At 34.7% G+C, this 21,475-nt stretch overlaps 1 protein-coding gene across 1 annotated transcript in view; it reads right to left on the bottom strand.

The window, feature by feature from the left end:
• The window catches only part of LOC140165923 (sodium/glucose cotransporter 4-like), a 30,432-nt gene extending 10,516 nt beyond the window's left edge, over window positions 1-19,916 (bottom strand). The window contains exons 1-8 of the mRNA XM_072189267.1: window positions 19,569-19,916; window positions 17,853-17,924; window positions 15,141-15,245; window positions 13,998-14,162; window positions 9,691-9,796; window positions 7,314-7,394; window positions 6,010-6,233; window positions 3,763-3,898 (exon numbers count right to left, since the gene is read on the bottom strand). Coding sequence (XP_072045368.1) covers window positions 3,763-3,898; window positions 6,010-6,233; window positions 7,314-7,394; window positions 9,691-9,796; window positions 13,998-14,162; window positions 15,141-15,245; window positions 17,853-17,924; window positions 19,569-19,655 — 976 coding nt within the window. The 5' untranslated portion in view covers window positions 19,656-19,916. The remainder of the gene's footprint in view (window positions 1-3,762; window positions 3,899-6,009; window positions 6,234-7,313; window positions 7,395-9,690; window positions 9,797-13,997; window positions 14,163-15,140; window positions 15,246-17,852; window positions 17,925-19,568) is intronic.
• Window positions 19,917-21,475: the final 1,559 nt, after the last annotated feature.

Below are 21,475 nucleotides of genomic sequence, written 5' to 3'. Positions count from 1 at the left end.
TGAACACATTAGGCAGATCCATTTGAATTTCATATACACCCTCTGAGAAAGATTCAGCCCGCATCTTCCACAGAGGGAGGGTGAGTTTCAAATGGAGCTGCCAAATGTGTTAATTCCATTTGAAATTCATACTCCCCCCGTGGGAGATATTTGCAAAATCTTCCACAGGGGGAGGGTGAGTTTCAAATGGAGCAGCTCATGTGTTTATTCCATTTGATATTCATACTCCCCCCGTGGGAGATATTTCCAAAATCTTCCACAGGGGTAGTGTGGATTTCAAATGGAACAGCCCATTTCATGAATTTTGTGAGTCCAGTTGATTCACAAAATTTTTCATGCACACAAATATTTTTTCTTCCTAGAACTTGACGAAAATGTACAAATTGAGCGGTATCATGTTAAATATAGATATTTTACAATTACAGATAACCTGTTTTATTTGCCGTATGATGCTACGCCACTAATGGCCTCAGAAATCCCAAAGATAAATCATAGCTATTCCTAAACCCTAATCCAAACCATATGTGATGCGATCAAGCAAAATGAGTCTGATGTCGATCAAAATTAAAATTCAGTTTTCAATCTCATAATATGAGCTATACTCAGAGCTTTATTTTGCTGAAAACCCCATTATAATTAGACTTATGGTTCCAGAGATATAGCCATTTTAGAGTTGATCAAAACAATAAAATACAAAGGAAGTTGAATAATATTATTGATCATATCTCAAAATCAATATTCCCGACATCCGACTCATTTTGCTTGATGTACTAATATATATGATCCTAAACCTTGAAATCAAAGGAGATAAAGAAATTAATTGAACTCAAAACGTGTAACCATGTGCACTATTTCGGAGACAGTGCACAATCTGAGCGTGTAGTATTTCCAGGGTGCATCTTGTTCAAATTGTAGCACACACACAAAAAAAATCCCCTACACCTCGATAAAGAAAGATTACTATCTATCTAACAAGTATCTAATTCCCAGTCATTTTTCCTGAGTTTGTTACACTAACCAAGAATGACGGTGTGAAAAGAAACAAAAATTAACGCTGCACAGATTAATTTGTGCAGTAATTCCAATGATTTGCAAATGAGTTTTTCAAATTATCCTTTCCTGAGAAATTGAACTACATTATTACTTTTATGAACCTTTTTTGCAAGCCCCATTAATTTGGTGTCATAACCTTGTGGTCACAACACACCAGGTGGTGATCATTATAATTTCTGAATGTTTACAAATTATTGTTTAATGTGAAATTGAAATAGGTTATCATAATTATTGGCTATTATTACTTTCAGAGAAATTTTATTTGTTGATGAAATATCTTTTTGTTAAGCCCCATTAACTTTGTGTCACAACATACAAGTATGACTGTTGTGATTTGCTGTATTGTACATGTATTTTCACACAATCATTTCATGATTACATGCCAAATTGAACCTACTGTCTGTTCAATTAGCTTAGATTCTTGAATTTTTAAGATATTTGAAAAAATAAAAAATTGTGGTCAAAGTCATCAAAGAAAAGTGTTAGCACAGCCTTAGACCTAACGTGATTTATACTTTTCAAATTCTAAAGTTCAATTTAAAACCCCATTTCTTTTCAATTTTGGTCTTTTCCGCGATATTTTTATAAAAAGCCGTAGAACGTCGGGTACCATAAACTTTTTGGAATCAATCCATTTAGAGAAATGGGGACGAATGTCACAATGCGCAGAGATGGTATTTATTCGACCATCCGCATCAGGAAGTATTGTCCAGCTGTCGAAACATTACGTTATTATTTACGGAACTAAGGTTTTCTAAAATAGGTTTAGCTTATATAAATACATTCCTTATGTATGTATTTATTTATTTATTTATTTATTTATTTATTTATTTATTTATTTATTTATTTATTTATTTATTTATTTATTTATTTATTTATTTATTTATTTATTTATTTATTTATTTATTTATTTATTTATTTATTTATTTATTTATTTATTTATTTATTTATTTATTTATTTTGCGTAATGGTTCTGAGAATGGGTCTGAGAAGGTGTAGGCCTATAGGCCTATTATAAAAGTACACATTTATTTTCAATTTGTTATTTCGTTTTGTTTGTTGAATAGGCCTACAAACTGAAAAAAACTGTGAAACAACAGAACTTTTATACAAGAAAATATTATTTAAAACAATCAGGTTACAGAAAACATTTCTTGTAAAGTTACTGTATCTGAAAATTTCAAGCGAATGCTGATATGCTTGGGAAGGAATGGTGGTATTAAACAAAACTCAATTTACATTGTAAACCAGTTGAAATGAGAACGAAATCCATAATTTTAATGTCCTTGTTTAGGAAAAAATAATGCTCAGAATAATATTATGCATAAAACGTAATCGCGCCATATAATTTCGTGTAACAAAAACCGGTGGACCATCATCACCTATAGAACCTATCCAATAACCGGAACGGTATAACAATTGAAATGGCAGGACAGATTGGTGGACAGATTGTTTTGCTAAATTGGATACGGTCTATGCCCTTAGTTGAGAATGGACCGTCCCACTCGATTTGTAAAAAGGTCGCGAACCCTTTCGGTGGACCCAAGTAACTGCCCAAAATGAGGCAAAATTGAAAAGAAATGGGGTTTTAAATTGAACTTGGGAATTTGAAAAGTATAAATCACGTTAGGTCTAAAGCTGTGCTAACACTTTTCTTTGATGACTTTGGTCAAAAGTTTTTATTTTTTCAAATATCTTAAAAATTCAAGAATCTAAGCTAATTGAACAGACAGTAACATATAAATGATGCTTGAACTTCTTGCTCCCTCTGAAGAGTTAGGCTTTCCTTTTTTATGGAGGTGCAATTTATAGTGAATTTTAACTTTAATAGTAATGCTATCTACTGAAGATAACTTTATGTAACATTTATAATAATGCTATCTACTGAAAATAACTTTTTATAGTAATGTTATCTACTGAAAATAACTTTAATGTCACCCCCTGACGATTACTTTGTACTATACAGTAATGTTATCTACTGAAGATAACTTTTTATAGCACTACTATCTATTGCAGATAGCATAATGCTATCCACTGAAGATAGCGTTGATATTAATGCTATCTACTGAAGACAGCTTTTATAGTACTGTATCTCCTGAAGATAACTGTAATGATAATGCTATCTACTGAAGATAACTTTTCATAGCACTATCTACTGAAGATAACTTTTATAATAAATGCTATCTACTGAAGATAGATTTGATAGTAATGCTAGATACCAAAGATAGCTTTGATAATAATGTTATCTACTGAAGATAGACTTTCATAGTAATGATATCTACTGAAGATAACTTTTTATAGTACTACTATCTCTGAAGATAACTTTTATAATAATACTATCTACTGAAGATAACTTTAATAATAATAATGCTATCTACTGAAGACAGCTTTATAGTACTGCTATCTACTGAAGATAACATGTATAGTACTGTTATCTACTATGCTATCTACTGAAGATAGCTTTGATAGTAATGTTATCTACTGAAGATAACCTTTTATATTACTGCTATCTACTGAAGATAACTTTTATAATAATGCTATCTACTGAAGTTAGCTTTGACAGTAATGTTATCTACTGAAGATGACCTTTTATATTATTGCTATCTATTGAAGATAACTTTAACAATAATGCTATCTACTGAAGATAACTTATAATAGCACTACTATTTACTGAAGATAACTTTTATAATAATGCTATCTATGCTTCACCTGTGTATAGAATCCTACTGATCATGCCTGGCATTGCCATCAAAAACATTGGTGTTAGTTTCAGCCATGTTGCCATGATTAGACCACCTTGTCCATGAGCCAAGTTCTTGGCGGCTAGAACACGCTGCACTTGGACCTGTATGGAAAAGATAGGGCAAGCATATGTTCAGATGATTTTGCTTGTTTTTTTGTTTGCTCTTAATACTTGATTTTAATGCAAAGTTGGCAAAGAAGCAATTTTGTGTCTGTAGTATAAGCCTAGAGTCAATTCACTAACTTTTACAATGCTTCATACGCCTCGAAATTCAAGTAACTACACATCGTAAAATCTATTTCACTAAAATGATTTACGATTGGTACTCTCTTAAATTGGCTGATTGAAATATGTCAATATTTTAACGATTGATGATAGGAATCAATCTAAATAGATTGAAAAATAGATTGAAATGCTTTTTTGTTTTCACTCTAACTTTCTTTGTAGACTGGTTCCACTATCTAATCAAGTGTTACTCCTAATGTTCTGCCAAATGACATGTGTTGCATATGTTTAGTTAGAGTGAACATTTTCAATCTTTTTTCAACTGGAAAGGACTTGTCCCTAATTTAAGATGGCAAAAGATTGAAAAACAATGAAAATCAATCCTTTCTACTGAAAATTCAATCGAAAAAGATTTGCCCCTATCTTTAATCTCTAAAAGATTGTAAAAGATTGAGAATCACTCCTTTTGATTGAAAAAAAGTGTGAAAAATTCAAATCACCCGACTGAATATACAGTCGAAACGATTTGTCCCTAATTGGATTGGCGAGATTGAAAATTCAATCTTTTGATTGAATATTCAATCGGGCAATTAAGAGAGTACCTTTGTATGTAAAAGGGATTTACTACAGGGGACCCTCCATAAAGTTATGTCTAGTAGAAGACATACGTTGCTTGAGTTATGAAGGGCTAAAAGTTAAGTGAAGTACACCCCTGGTGAAGTAGTCAATATAAGTGTCACCAATAATGGTTCATACTGACATACATCAACACCCAGCCTCTTGTGCATGCAATTTGACTGTTTCATTGACTGTACGGTATTCGAACATATCTCTGTGCATTATCAAAGACAAAATAAGTCACATTCACATTTTTGCTATGGTCCGTTTGGCTTCCTTGAGATTACAAATTTAGCCAGGATTTTTTGTGGGGGGTGCTGATTTTGAAAAAGTGGACTTTTCCAAGGGGGGCAATTCTGTGAAAAGTGGACTTTCTTCCCCAAATTTGGACCTTTTTTTGACCAAAAAAGCTTACATAAATCAAATTTATTTGGCTCGCTACGCTCGTGAATTCTTAAATTTTTGGACTTTTTGTATACTTAAATTGCAAATTTGAGGGAAATAGAAACACTATCACAATCATATCAGAAAAAAAAACCCATTTGGTGCAGGGGTTCAAATACCCCTCAGCCCCCTAATAGTTCCAGGCGAAATAAAAAAAATGATCAGATTCAGGAAAAATTGCAGTTTTTGATTTATTTTTTGCCATATTTTCTGACTCGGAGAGATGAATCTCTCTCAGCACCCCTAATGTTGATAACCTTCCGAAGCCACTGATAAGGACAATTTGCACAAAGTGCACAAAGTATGGAAATGGCAAATGTGAAAGCAGTAAAGACAAACCAGATGTTGTATGTTCTCAAAACTTCCCATACCTGCCCATTTTATGTTCAGATTTATGCTTCAGCATAAACAAAATCATGTTTGTTTGCAGTAATCTAACTAAGTCTCAAAGTTAAAGGGGCATTTTGTTAACCACAGCCTCATCCCCCACTTTTCTCAAAAAAAGTTGAGATTTTTATACCACTGGAAAATGTTAATGTACAAACAATTTCTTGCAGATTAATTCATTTAGCAAAAATATATCACAAATTTGATTTACGTTCTGGTACACCAGAAATTACAAGACAGTGGCCTGTGGAGCAGTGTAATGCACATAATCATGCATAACTCACAAACACAAAATCAGAATTAACTAAAATTTTGGGAATAAGTTTTTTACAAATATCTACTGCAAAAATATCACAAAAAGTGGATGCTATGATCACAAAATACTCCTTTAAAAGGAAGAATATATTTTATTTTTGTACTTCTTTGGAAATCTGATTTTTGAGTAATGCTTACTACTTTGTTCTTATAAATGTCCAATAGCAACCCCAAAGAAACAAACAATTTTGTTTAAGGGTTTAAGACCACCCTTAAGGCCTTACCTGGTCTGTAGCCCAATAGTAAGTTGCTGCAAAGTACTGTCCAGTAAAGAAGCCCAATGCCGTCAGCTCATCCCCAACTCCACGGAATAGATGCAGAGAGTTTGATGGAGGAGAGCGGCATGGGCTATCTATAGGAATGCTGTCATTGACGCTGGAGGCGTTTACGTATTTGGCATCTAGAAACGCTTCTCCTAGGTTTCCATAGCCACCAATTTCATTAAAACCTAATTACAAGAACAGATTTGTGAAATTTTATAAAACAAAAGAATTTTTATTTGCATGGATGCCAGAATTGTAAGTAGACTCTTAAGGGGCAGGCAGGGTCACTCTAAGTGGGAAATTTTTGACAGTGTTTTGTATTTTATCTTTGAAAGTAATGATGATAAGTGCATAAACGTATATATTTTCAGAAAGGAAATGATGCAAAGAATCCATTTAGTACAGCAGATTTCTGCAAAAATAAGCAGCTTTTGAGAAAAGCACCAAATTTGATTTTCCATTCCAATTTTTTTTTGTCCACCATAACAACTTACCTTAGGCCTAAATCTCTAAATCCATGAAAACTGCATATTTATGTTCTTTTAAAAGACACAAAACTGTAAAATAGAACCTTATAGGGCCTACTATTTTTTATATTTTAAATCCCAAAAGTTAGTCAAAGTTGAACAAAATAAGTCAAATTTTGATTGTTTTGACCCATATTTTTAAAACGAAGAAACATTTCTAGATTTGACAAGAATATGCAATTCATTTTAAAAGTTAGTTACTACATTATAGTAATATTCAGAAAGTGCAAAAAAAAAAAAGATGTGTGGAGACAGGCCTGTACTTGCAGGATTTTTTTGGGGGTTCAGACTTTGAAAAAGTGGACCTTTTCTCAGGGGGCAATTTTGTGAAAAGTGGACCTTTTCCCAAAATTTGGAACTTTTTTGATCAAACAAGCATAAGAAACCTGCTTTATTTCACTAGCTATACTTGCAAATTGGAATTTTTGGGGACTTAAATTTACACTTTTATACAAATGTGCGTGTTGTGTATGGTGTGTTGTGTGTGTGTGTGGGGGGGGGGGGTGTGCATCAGGGGTGCATCCCATACGGTATATTGTTGATCCATTGATTATCCTTTTCTGGTGCATTGTGGGATAGAAAAGGGGCATATTAGCGATATCAATTTGCCCCTTTTCTATCCCACAATGCACCAGAAAAGGATAATCAATGGATCAGCAATATAGCCTATGCATATGTAGTGTGTGACTGACAGGTCCCTTTAATTATTTATTGAAATAATATGAGATGAAAATTTACCTATGATCGTCAAGGTAACAGATCCTGCAATCATGACAAAGGTTTGGAGAGTCTCTGTGTAGACAACAGCTGCCAAACCACCTGGAATTATAACAGTTATTTATCCATTATCATGAAATAAATGTTAGGCACTGATACAGTCATGGCAGTGGTATTCTGCCTAAAATTTTATATGTAGCTAATACTAACTTTATGTGACATGTCGTGTCAAAGACAGCAGCGAGTGCCTTTTGGAATTTGCAGGAGAGCATTAAATAGCTCTTCTGGAACCTTCAAGGAGAGCTTTTAGAACATTTACATTAGAAGGGTTTACGGCCCGGGGGGTTCACTCCCATTGTGGCCTGTACACCATCCGCGATAATCAACTTTTGAAAAGCAACCTAAACAAGGATTTAACCCTTGGTTAAAACGATACCCTAAGCGCCTGATTTAACACCCTAAACAGGGATTTCATTCCTTGCATCAAATTTCATACCCTAAATTTCATTTCCGCGTATTAGCAATAGAGGCCGTCAGCGTGACGTCATATGCCGCCATCTTGTGGGTACACACTGCGATGGTCGTTCGATCTCCATGCGTGAACAGCAAAATCACCGCGTTGATGCGTGATAACAGCTGCGTGGCAAGCTGCGCCCTGCGCGTAGTGTCCGACGCATGAACACGCAGATCATTTGTACCCACAAGATGGCGAAAGGCTGACAGCCTCTATTGCAATTTTGCTACCCTTTTTCCAATTTTTCATGTTTTTGACACCCACGAAAAACTACCCTTTTTATGTGTTTTCATTATCGCGGATGGTGTACAGGCCATAATGGGAGTGCCCCCCCCCCCCCGGGTTTAAGGAGAGAATGATCCACTAAGAAGAGCTAAAAATCACTCTCCAATATCAGATATAAGGAGAGCATCAACTAGCAGTGGAGAGCGATTGCTCTTGCTATCCTCAAAAGGCAGTTCCTGAGACAGACACTTTGGGGCAGGTTATCAATTTTGAGATTTTTACATGTCTTAAAAGGGCATTTCGTGATCCACAGCCTCGTTCCCCCACTTTTCTCAAAAAAAGTTTTTATACCACTGGATACCTCTAGCTACATAGTGTTTGTGTACAAAATATTTCTTGCAGACTAATTCATTTCGCAAAATTATCGTCAAATTTGAATTTCGTTCTGGTATACCAGAACGAAATTACAACACATTGTCTATGGAGCAGTGTAATACACATAATCATGCATAACTCATAAGTAGTTTAATATTGGAATCAACTGAAATTTTGGGAATAAGCTTTTTTCGTGTATATCTACTGAAAAATGTCATAAAAAGAGGATGTTAGGATCACAAAATACTCCTTTAAATAAAGAGATATTTTGCTCCACAACACCATTTTCCCCAATAAAATCGGACATTCCTAAGCGAAGATATTGAGTTCGTAAGTTATGGTATTATAAAATTGGAAATTGAGATATTGGCCTTTGAAAATATTAGTGACAATGTTGAGAGTAGGAATGACGCTGAAAAATGTCTAAAAAAAATACATGATGCCAGTTATATTCCTGTCTGAAACTATCAGATAATATTTTAAACATTAATAACATCACAAATTTGGAAATTTGAAAAAAACCCAAATTGTGAAAAAATCACCCCGGGCAGACTTTTGGCTATTTCTCCATTTACGATCCTGCCCAAAAAAGTGTCTGCTTTCGATATACCATGTCACATATATGACAGGCACTGCCTGTTTGATCTGTAACGCCTGGTATTAACCAAATCCAATTTTATATCACAAGATATTTTTTTACACAATTAGTACATGTACTTAAATATGTGTGTTCTTTCAGTTGATAAAGAATAATTTCTAAGTATTATTTTTCCTGCTTCTGCATTTTGTTTAGCTTTTTGAGGGGGTGTGGAAATACTCAATAGAGTTACAACAAAGTGGCGGGATATGCACGAAAATGAAATATTGCGCTGACACCTGCGAATTCCATTGCGTGACGCTGCGCAAACATGTGTATAATCGAACCGTATTGTTGCTAAGTCGTAACACCAACAAACGTGATGAAAATGAAAACCCAAACGTTGCTTAGAAAAGTTTTTGTAAAACGTGTGGTGAAAAAATTATATCAGCTTTGCAAGCTGGCCATAGGCTTCAACATAAAAAGTCCAAGTATCAAGATATTTTCTCAAAATATCAAGAGTTATCTCAAGTACCTTTGAACCAATACTAGGTTTGTTTGTACTCATTTTAATGCATTTTCAGGCTGGTTTCAAATATGTTCATGAATAATTCTGAACATTTTCAATTTTTAAAGAAAATTTGAAACTTGTCGTCTGCAGTGGACAACCACATGGAGAGGATTAAGTGTGACAGTTAGTCTCTTACCAGCCATGGTGTATAACGCTGTAATAAGAAGCAGCACCCCAACTGCTGGGTAGAGTTTCCATTTGAGTATAGTCTCAATAAATACAGCTCCAGCAAACAAATCAACCTGCAAATCAGTACAATTACAAAATCAGTATAATAAAAGATATAACAATGTCTTGATTCTCGCGATTTACAATGTGTTGTGCCCAGGCCCGTAGCCAGGGGGGTGCAACACACCCCCACAAAAATGCCAATGGCCCAAAAAGTCGCATTTGCGAACGTAGCGAGCGAAAAAATAGAGGGTTTTTTAATGTCTTTTTGGTCCAAAAATGTCCAAATCCGCCCCTCCTAGTCCAAAAAGGTCCACATTTTGAACAGACCACTATGAGGAGGGGGAGGGAGGGAGTGAGCATCACCGGGCCCTAGGGGCACCCAAGCACTTTTTCTGCAATTTTCCTCTGAGATTTTCTAAATTTTCAAATTGATTGACAGGAGACATGGCCTTTCAGCCCCCCACACCCCTGCACCCCCCCCCCCCCCCCGCCCCTATGATGATACACCACTAGCACTGGCCATGTATTTTCTCTTCATTTGCTTATGCAATTTGCCTATCTTCATGTTTGCTTGCTCTTATTTAGAGAGATTGAAATGGCAAATCGAGAAATTAGTTAACTCTCATTGCTATCAGCAGTAGATAGCAAAAAATTCTAAAAATAGTACCATGTAAATTAGCTATTTTGCATAGTAAAATCTCCTTCAAACTGAAAGAAATCAGTCTAATTAAGTTTACCAATATCCAAATTTATGATATATTATATAAACATAATTTCATAGAAATTCTTTATGTACGTACAATTTTGACCTTTTGACCTCTCTCTAAATGTTTTTGCCACTTTCAAAATTTTTATCGATAAAATCCTTCACAGCTAAGTTACTAATGACTGTGTAGCATATCAATTAGATGGTTTCTAGATATTTAGCAATCAAACTGCAGATTTTCGACTATTGAAGGAGTATAGGGGCCTAAAAGTAAGATTTGTGTACAAATAGGGCATAAATGCATACTCAGATCACTGATAGCTTTGCAAGACGAATGTACATGCATGATAATGCATTGCACGACTTCCAAATTTGGCACTGCTTGTGTGCTCTAGCATAGAACTGCAAAAGCATGAGATATCCTATGTGGTGGCACAGACCACTATGGGGGAGGGAGGGAGTGAGCATCACCGGGCCCTAGGGGCACCCAAGCACTTTTTCTGCAATTTTCCTCTGGGATTTTCTAAATTTTCAAATCGATTGACAGGATACATGGCCTTTCAGCCCCCCCCCAACACCCCTTCAACCCCACCCCCCTCCGCCCCTATGATGATACACCACTGGCTATGTATATTCTCCTCATTTGCTAATGTAATTTGCTTATCTTCATGTTTGCTTGCTCTTATTTAGAAAGATTAAAATGGCAAATCGAGAAATTAGTTAACTCTAATTTTGTCATTGCTATCAGCAGTAGATAGCAAAAAATTCTAAAAATAGTACCATATACCGGTAAATTAGCTAATTTGCACAGTAAAAGTCCCTTCAAACTGAAAGAAATCAGTCTGATTATGTTTACCAATATCCAAATTTATGATATATTATATAAACATCATTTCATAAAATTTTTTTAGAGTGCACACCAGTAAAAACAAGTCTCCTACACCCTGGGAGGAAAAAATCAGTGTTTCAAACAAGGAAACATGCAACACGACTTAATTTAATACATTAGAAAAGGCTTACAACCCAACTATTAGGTCCTGATTCATATTTAATCCTCATATAGGCCTAGAAAATAGATTGTCTGTGTAAAATGAGCAGGATCCGACTTTTTATGACAATTTGTCTAAACTTTCAAAATGGGTTACATTTTAGAAACACCAAGCTATTTGCGAGGCATTTTTTGGAAAAAATGCTGGACTTTGTATATAATTTCTACAATGGATGTCTTCATCTGACCTTCGACTTGCAGAAAGGGTAAGTTTTGAAGAACTGAATGTGCACCCATTTTACATAATTTTCATTGGTATTGTGCGTGGAATTCCAAACATTTATTGCATCATGTTTTCACGTGGGGGGCATCTTTTATCTGGAAAAGCCCACTTGGAATAGCCCACTTGGGCCGGGCTATGTATGGCAGGGGCAGATTTAGAGGGGGGCGCACCCGGCTCGTGCCCCCTCTATTTTTGCAGATCGGCACCCGACTCTGTGTATTTTTGCAGAGCGACGCATGACTTTGTGTGGGGGCCGAGCCGAGGCGCCAGTGGCTCGGCACCCGCCCTATTGAAAATTCCTGGATCTGCCCCTGATGGTACTAACTATGCTGCTGAATCAGGCCTTTATTATCTACAAAATCATCTCTAAAGCTCCGTAATACAGAAAAATACAACATTAATATTTTTGGATTACAAAAAAGGGGCAAAAACCTACAATGTTTTTTCATCATCACATTCACAAAAAATTACTATTTTATGATAATTTTTTAGTGATTGGTTATAAATAATATTTAAATGCATTTACTAAAAAATAGAGTTCATATACTGATACTAGACTTTGTACAAGGCTTGATTGTCAGTTTGTCACGTCATACAACACCATAAATTTCCAAAAATTGGCCAAAAATTAAAATTGGACTTTTAGAGCCAGTTAAGTTAGGTTCAACTAAAGAATTAGGCATGAGCTATATTTTATTTGGCAAAACAGAATAATATAATTTTGTATTAATCCCACAAAGTTAGTATTGTAATTTTCTGTAATTGAGAGTAATTAATGCATGATAGGTCATGATTGATAGTTTTATCGATAAGGTAATATAGAGCGCTTCCTGTTGTGTTGTTAAAAGCGCTCTACTGTATTGGCCAAAATGTCAATTGCATGTTGGTCAGCAGCTGAGTGTAATTTCAGGTAAAGTCCTCATACAGCAAGCCACTCCTGGGGGCCATTGTTGCTGTTTGTTGTTTTACTTAAGGCAAAATGTTTAGTTTTTTCACAATGCCTTCCAAATACCCAATGCGCTGTTATTAACCTCTTTAAAAGTAAAGCTAACATTTTATGGAAAAGAAACACTAATCTATTCATATGGAAACCTTTTTAGTGAAAAGGGCCCTATCAAAATTGGCTTGAACGCACAGGTCACGCATAGTGAACACAGATCGATACTGTCAACGAAGCACTGAAACCTATGATACTATCGGTCGAATTTTTTATTATGACATACGACTCGTTTATCGCTATTTTAACCACTTTATTTTGTGTTTTATTGCAAACAAATACACACCTTTATTCTGTATTACTTATTTTACAATACTGTGGTTACAGAATAATAAAAAAAAAAAATAGGGCCTATTTAATTACAATTTGGCCACAAATACGATAGAATCTACACGAACTTTGCGAAGAATCTTGTCCACGTTATGCACAATAGCTCACTTAACCTCTTCAGCGGGTTGTTTGTTTACTTTCTGATCGATTGGCTTTGCGCATTCAGTGCGTCGAAATGTTTAGGTCTGTGCAAAAGACTAGGATATGACGGCCTGATGACTAGATTTCAGTCAGACTTTGAATTCACGATGTTTTCTTTCTTGAACACATGATGAGTCTTAATCTGAAGCCACCAAAATGAATGTTACATCAATGGAAAGCGGTCACTTTGAAGAAATTTTACTCAAGAGATCCAAGTGATTAGATGGCGCTGTTTATTTTTCTGGTGAATAGAAGCTGACTAGAAGCTCCTGGTTTTTCAAGAAACGCGAAATTTACACTGAAATTTTCGCGATTTTTGACTAAAAATAAAAGGTTTACCCCTAGCTACGCGAGTCTAAACAAGTTTCGTGCCTGTTTATTTTTTAAAAAATCAAACGATCACAGTATTTGCTCCATGTAACTAACAGATCCAGGTTATATCACTACAAATTATGTTTCGGTGGCAAGAGATGTAAAAAAAAGACCTGATTTTAGCCCGTGTTTCTATAGCAGTTCAAGCGTGGAATAGCTCGGAAAATCTTAGTTCCCCAAAGGTTTCGATATGTTTTATGGAAATGTTACAATATGGCTTAAAAAAGGTGTGTTCTTCATCTATGAATAAAGTGAAATATAAATAAGTGCACTAAATAATATTCTAATGTTGGAAAACAAGAATACGTAAACATTACTTATTTTTCTTCTTGATTTTGTCGCATATGCTTCTGTCAAAAAGGAGTTTGGAATACTGCAGAATATATTGTAGATTGAATTGAAAAGATTAAATTGCATTGTGAAGAATAGTTGGTTTACGACTGAAATAAACTTACCGATATTTTGGTTAGGATATAGTAGACGAGTGAGAACACTGCAATAAATGTTCTGACGCGTTTGCCGCCAAATCGTTTACCCAGGTATTCAGGCATAGTAAAAATTGCACTGGAAAAATACACTGGGAGGAATATGTACATCAGGGGTACGATTGAGAAAATAGCCTGAAAGAAAAGAAAACAAGATATTTTATTTTATATTATTATTAATATCATTTATTTTATTATATATTTTAAATTATAGAGGCCTTGCATGTGACGTATAATCCCGTAAATATGGCGGACTACTCAAATGCATTCAACAAAAGCATGATTGCAATCTACCGTGACAGTTCGTCTCACACACATAACCCTGCACTACGATCAAATAGGCTGATGACAACATTTGATTGAATGGACTGCACTGGCTGTGTATGACAAGTAGGACCTGATCGATCAAGAAAGATTGACCGTGAAAGTCCACTACCTACCCGTCCCTTTTCCTGCGGCGCCGTCACTGGACTTTCACGATTCGTCTTTCTTACGCCATATGAGACAGTGCAGTGATCATAGTCTTAGCTGGAGTGCCATGGGACAGGCCTGGGGCATTCAATGTAATGTGGTACAAGTATTATATATGTGGCGGTCAAGGGTCCCTTTATCAGGCTCTCTGGCAGCTCCAAAGACAAACATTTTTTTAGCCTCATCTTTAGCCCTCTCCACGCGGGTGTCGACTGCAGACGACATGTTTCAAATTTTTTTTAAAAATTCAAAAATGTCAGAAATGTAAATTTTCATGACCATATTTGGAATCAGCATGAAAGATGCATTAAAATGAGTACAAGCAAGCCTAGTATTGGTTCAGTAGTTCTTAAAAGATAGCTCTTGATATTTTGAGAAAATATTTCAAAACTTGAACTTTTTCCGTTGAAGCGCATGGCTAGCACGCAGAGCATTAATAATTTGGAAAAAGTTGAAACTTTGTAGATCCACAGCTTGAAATTTCAATTCTGATGCCCCCATTTTGCCCGAAAATAAGTTCTTAGTTCCCAAAGCTTGGCTCTGCAACACACAACCCTACCAAAATTTAAGTTGGAGGGGGTACAGGGGGCAGAATGCTTCCCTGACCTTCTATTTCAATATTTCATAAGAAAAGGCACTTACCAGCCATTCATATAAAGCCACAGCATAGCCGGATGCTGCTGCTGTTCCTGCGATCCCTATAAAATGCTGAGAACCGATATTACTGGCAAACACTGATGCACCAACCTATGTAGGATATAAAAGACAACATTGTTAATTAGCCTTAGGGGCTGTGCAATAATTATGTGTACCCCGGGGTGGTGAATTCTCAAAGTGGTCTACCAAAATTGCCCCCCCCCCTTTTCATGTACCATAAAACCTTTGCCCCCTTTACACACTAAGATTTGGGGAAACCTGAATTTAAAACCTTAAATTGTAATAATGCGAGCGCAGGGAGCAGGAAATTTTGCATATTTGAATGTGTTCCTAATGTTTTCCTAAAAAATTCCTGCTCGATGGGCTTGCGTCACATGATTAGAATTTGTTTTGCATTTCGGCATGTCAAAGGGGGGGCCAAAGATTGTTTGGAATGTCGAAAGGGAAGCAAACAATTTTTTTTCTTTTCTTGTGGGGAATTTTTGGCAGATCATTTTAACAATTCACCCTATACACATAAGGCTGATTTTCAAAGAAATTTTAAAATTTTCCACCCCTATTATTGTACCTAACAATCAGGGGCGTAGCAAGAGCACCAGGGGCCCATGGACAAGAAGCAGTTCGGGCCCTTTTAACCAGGGTGGGATTTACCTTATGGGGGCCCTGGGCCAGGCCAAAATTTGGAGGCCCCGAACTCGCATGCCGAGGAAGGCATGTGCACTCAAAGTCAGTGGCCAAGTTTTGGCTTACGTATAATATAGACATGATAGAGGGGACTAACATATTGTTCTGATATTACCAGGACATTTGCGCATAAGCACTCGAAAAAAGTCAATTTCAGACTATTTCAGGCCCAGATCAACATGAATTTTGCTATTTTAAGGGATCTAAAATGAGCGTTTACTGCGTTTCGACAGTATTTTTTGTGGGACATGAGAGCACCTCAGACCTATCGAATTGCATTCTGAATACGAAGCATGTCTTTCTGATATCAAATAATTTTCATTTTTTGAAAATCACAATATAATACAAATTTTATGACAAATTATAAAAATTTGATATTTTTCAAATTTTGATATATAACAGTACTGAAGTAAATTATATAAATCTAATGACATATTCTTAAAGTGTATGTAGCAGGGAGGAAAAGCCGACGGTCAATTGAAAATTTTGACCTTTCATATTGAAGATATGGATTTTTTTCCCTAAAAGACCAAATTTTTTTGGATGTTTTGGGAAAAAAATCCATATCTTCAATACGAAAGGTCAAAATTTTCAATTGATCGTCGGCTTTTCATCCCATCTACATACACTTTAAGTATAAATCATCAGATTTATAAAGTTTACTTCAAGTACTGTTAAATATCAAAAATATCAATTTTAATGATTTGCCATAAAATGTGTATTAAATTGCGAATTTCAAAAAATCAAAATTATTTGATATCAGAAGGACATTCTTCGTATTCAGAATGCAATTCGATATGTCTGATGTGCTCTAATGTCCCACAATAAATACTGTCCAAACGCTCATACTCCAGCCCTTAATGCACTCAAGCGCGGAATATGTTACAATTTTGCCCTATTTTGGCAAAAAAAACATGCTGTTTTGGGGGTTAAAAGAAATAAACAAATGACAATTTGGGGGCCCCCAAATTTTTGGGGCCCTGGACCCGGGCCCATCTGGCCCAAGGGTAAATCCGGCCCTGCTCTCCATTATCAGCCCTTATTTTCACTTTTGTGCTCGGGCCCCTGAACCCTCGAGCCCATGGACTTCGTCTACCCTGCCCCCCGCTTGCTACGCCCCTGCTAACAATTTAGTTTCTGTAGCTTCATAGCATCACAAATATTCATGTATAAAAATAAAATTTATAGCATTTTTTATTTTGTGGATTCATAAATATTAGATCTACAATATAGTTGTTTGCATCATTTTTTCCCTGTGAACATGTGTAGCTCACACATTCTGATCAATACTTTTCTTCAGTTGATATAGTTAACAGGTACTTTGGAACTCAAATTAACATAATTTGTTTACAAATATAAAACTACCAATAATTGCAAAATATTGCAGTATAATTATGATCCATGTAGGTATTATAAATAGTTGCAGTATTTAAAATATAATTAGTGAATTGCATAATTTGAATAGAAAGTTGATTAATAATTAAAATTAATTATTAATGATTTTTAAATCAACATCAAATGCCTTTTGATGTTTTAACACATTCTGTTGAAAGTACTGACTTTCATGGAAAATTTTTATGTTAAAATAATTGTGAATATAAAAATGTTTATTTTATTGCCTTACTTGGAAGGCCGATATAAAAGCAACTTAAGGAAAAAACAACAATATATTTTTGAATGAGTAACATTTTGTTGTCACAAAAAAGGTTTTTTTTTGTTGCAATTTTCTCCAAAATTGTTGGTTTTACACCACATCTGAGCATGACAATGTTATGATAATTCCAAAAATGTATACATTTGTTCAGCATGCTTTTGAATAATTAAGAAATTATGGTACTTTTACTACATGCATTTCGGTCAAAAATGTGTAACAAAAAATATTTTACAATAATAGTTTGGCAACAATCTGAACATGTTGCTGTACTGTTTGTTCACATAAAATGTTTTAAAAACATTTTCACGACCTTTATATTATATAAAAAGAAGAAAAATATTGTTTGTTGCAATACTCACCTGGTACCATGGTACAGTACTACTTGCCAGGAAATAGCCCTGGGATCCTCCTCTGCTGGGTCGGAATAAAGACTGAAAAAAATTGTGAAAAATGATGAAAATGTGCAAAGTTACAGCAATTTGTATTAGCTGGCATAGTGCACATTAGAATATGACCGTTGCTAGGTCAACTGGCTCACGCTTTCTTTGTTACAAACCACTGATCGAAATGATCACAACATAAAGCCTATGGCATATTAAAATTCAAAACAGGTGTCGGAGGATGAGCCCAAGCTTGAACCAGTAACCAATGGTTTCCTAACAAGCACTACAGCAGCGAATTGTGTGACTCAACTGTGAGGTCACTGATTTATATATTTTAGTGAACTAACACCCAGCAAACACGAAACGTTTTCAATATCATTCGCAAAAGGTTATAAAAGAGGTTGTCAGAAAACGTTTAAATGTCGGGTTATATAAAGGGTACATTAATGGTATAACGTTATCATAACATTAAAAAACATTTGTTGATAATCTACTGCCCAACAAATACAAATGTTTTACAGAAAACGTTTAAATGTCGGGTTATATAAAGGGTATAAAAACGTTTTAATAACATTCCAAAAACATTTTTGAAAACTTGATACAAAACATTCTAAACAAAATGTTATTTTAGGGTTGAAAAAATATTTTGCAGACATGTTTTCCCAAAATATTTGCAATAATGTTTTAAAAACGTTTTCATTACCTTTATATAACCCGACATTTAAATGTTATTAAAACGTTTTGAAAAAAAATATTTTAAAAACATTTCTGTGTTTGCTGGGTGCAAACATTTTAAAATAATGTTATTGAAGTGTTGACAAAATATTTGGCAAAAATAGTTTATACAATAACAATTCGAAAACATTTTAAAAATATTGTTGTAGTGTGTTTCATATAAAATGTTTTAAAACGTTTTCATGACCTTTATATAACCCGACATTTTAATGTTATTAAAACGTTTTTATCTAAACCAAAACCCAAAATATAACTTATTTAAAACGTTTTTAAAACGTTTTTGTGTTTGCTGGGACTCTTGGTTTTAAAATAATTTTCAAGTTCTTGCTTTTTCAAATTATTGATATCAAAATCCAATGGCATATACATCTTAAGATACCACAAAACAAAAATGCTTTCAATGATTGGGCCCAGCAATTATTTTAGCAAAGGAAATGTATATACATAAAAATCTATAGGCAAGGTGTTGCCATTCTCCATAAATTTGAATAAAGCTTGCATTGTGTTATGATTTTATCTTTTTTATTTGAAAAAAAAAGCTGTCCAAATGGAAAAAACAAACCAATTTTTAAATTTCTGTACATTTCACATGCTAGGATTTCACCCCAATCTGCATAAAGGGGTTTTGCTTATGGACCTCACCCCTCGACCCTTTAAAATGGGATTTAAAATTAATTTACATGTAGCTTCTTTTAAAATGCTGCTGTACTGTGTACAAATCCATGTTAATGCATTAAACTATTAAAGTCTGTTGTTAATGGCATTTTTTTATTTACTATTTACTCAGAGCTTAATGTACTACACACAGAATTACAAGCAAATACTCGACAGCTAGAACCAGTACCAAATAACAATTGTGAGATCCGCTACTAATACTATTTTAAGCTATTTTACCACCGCTGCCATGGGTCCAAAAAAATAATTACATTACAAATAGAATAATATATTAATACTTACCAATATTCCAACAGCTAGGACCAGTATCAAATATATAACAACAAGTGTGAGATCCGCAACTGTAAGCTCCCCTACCACCACGGCCATGATTGCAAATATTAGTAGGCTAGTAGTGTATACCAGGTACAGGTTAACCTAACACTAATAATAGAGTTTGTATCAGAGCTAAATAGACCGTGTTTTGGAAATATTTCATGGTTCGTAAACTAGTGTCAAAAGCATCCACATGCAGTCTGCTCCAAAATACAGGTGAGGTCAAGGTTGTATATGTGTGTAATGCTTCACTGCATTCATTCGGCTAATCAAAGTTGATGTGATATTTTTTTGCCGAGGCGACTCTTTCATTAATATTCATCAATTTTTTAACATTAATTATTTATATCATATAGAGCTTTTTAATATAAATGGTAACCAACAAACCATTAAAAGCAAGAAAAAGGTTAATATATGCTTTGTTTAGCATGTGTTTTTTAATATCTTTACCTCTATGCACTATTTGCAGGAGATTTTTTTTGCACAAAAGAACTATCAAAAGTAGATAAAAGATCAAAATGGCAAAATAATGAATGTTTTTTTTTTTGCAAAATGATTTTCTGGCATAAAAAAAGTTGATGTATCGGGGATGGGGTGGGGTCACTCAACACAAATGACCATACAGGTATGCTCCCTGGAAAGGCCCCCCTTTTTGAATTTCGCAGCTGCAAAAGACCCCCAAAATTTGACCAAAAAGCTCTGGAAGACCCTTGATTTTGATAATTTCAGCCCTAAAAGACCCCTAAATTGCTCATTCCTCACATTTCTGTTTTTGTCGGGTGATTTTCAACCAGAAAGCCAAGAAAGACCCAATTTTGCTTGTTCGCAGCTCCAAAAGACCACCCTTCTACCGGTATGCAGTCAGCTCCCAAAGACCTCAAAATTCTGGGGGAGCATACCTACCAAAAATTTATGATGTGTCCCCCCGGGTGACCGTGACCTAGGCGACAGGAAACTCACAATCAACTTTCATTAGCCATAAGTGCGTTATTCCGAGTCCGATTCCGAGGTAGCAAATTTACCGTCAGGTATACATAAAAATGACAGAATGGCAGCATGCGAATATAACACAATATTACAGGCCTATTATAATCAGACTGTAATATATATCCTTGAAGCTACTTCTGTTATATACATTACAATTAGTAATTGCTACTTCTTGTGATCACTACTAATTGATGTATTTTGCCTCAACAATAGGTCTAGCGATTGAACACAAAATAATCATAGATTGCTATATAATTGTAGTACTCCCTGCACGGTGTATGCATGTTCTACCCAGCTGGTCTTAAACATATACCAATCTATTTCTGGACTAATAATTATTATTCAAGTTAAAAATATGCATATTACAATAAAATGAAAATAATATACCAAAATGCATTTGACAGATGGGCAGGATTTATGTCACTTATAATTACAACTATTTTTTGTATAGCCATCTATTTTCATGATTAGGGATCAAACAGTATTAAGCAGTGGACACATTTAGGAGAAGTATAACATTTTAAATACAAATGTAGATATTTGTTGGAAATATAAAAAAATATGATATTGGAATAATTTTTGTGTGTATGAATACATGGAAAATGTGAAATTTCACATCCGAAAATGTTGAATTTCCCGTAAGGTATATTGCTAATTATCGGCAAATGTCAACTCACGCTCAAGCATGCTGGGATACAAATATAGGAACAAGCATTAATGAATATATAAACAGGCGGTGCACCAATGAGGATGATCTGATATATATTTGAATATAAAATATGAATTCGATTAAAATTAAGAGCAATTCTTTTACTTTTTTGATGACTTTAGGCTGAGAATTGTTAGAGAAAAACTATTTATAATGGTTTATTACTGAAACTTAACAA

Source organism: Amphiura filiformis, chromosome 12, assembly GCF_039555335.1.
Source record: "Amphiura filiformis chromosome 12, Afil_fr2py, whole genome shotgun sequence".
Classification (NCBI taxonomy): Eukaryota; Metazoa; Echinodermata; class Ophiuroidea; order Amphilepidida; family Amphiuridae; genus Amphiura; species Amphiura filiformis.
Note: the sequence above shows the minus strand (reverse complement) of the source record. Positions and strands in the feature narration are given on the sequence as shown.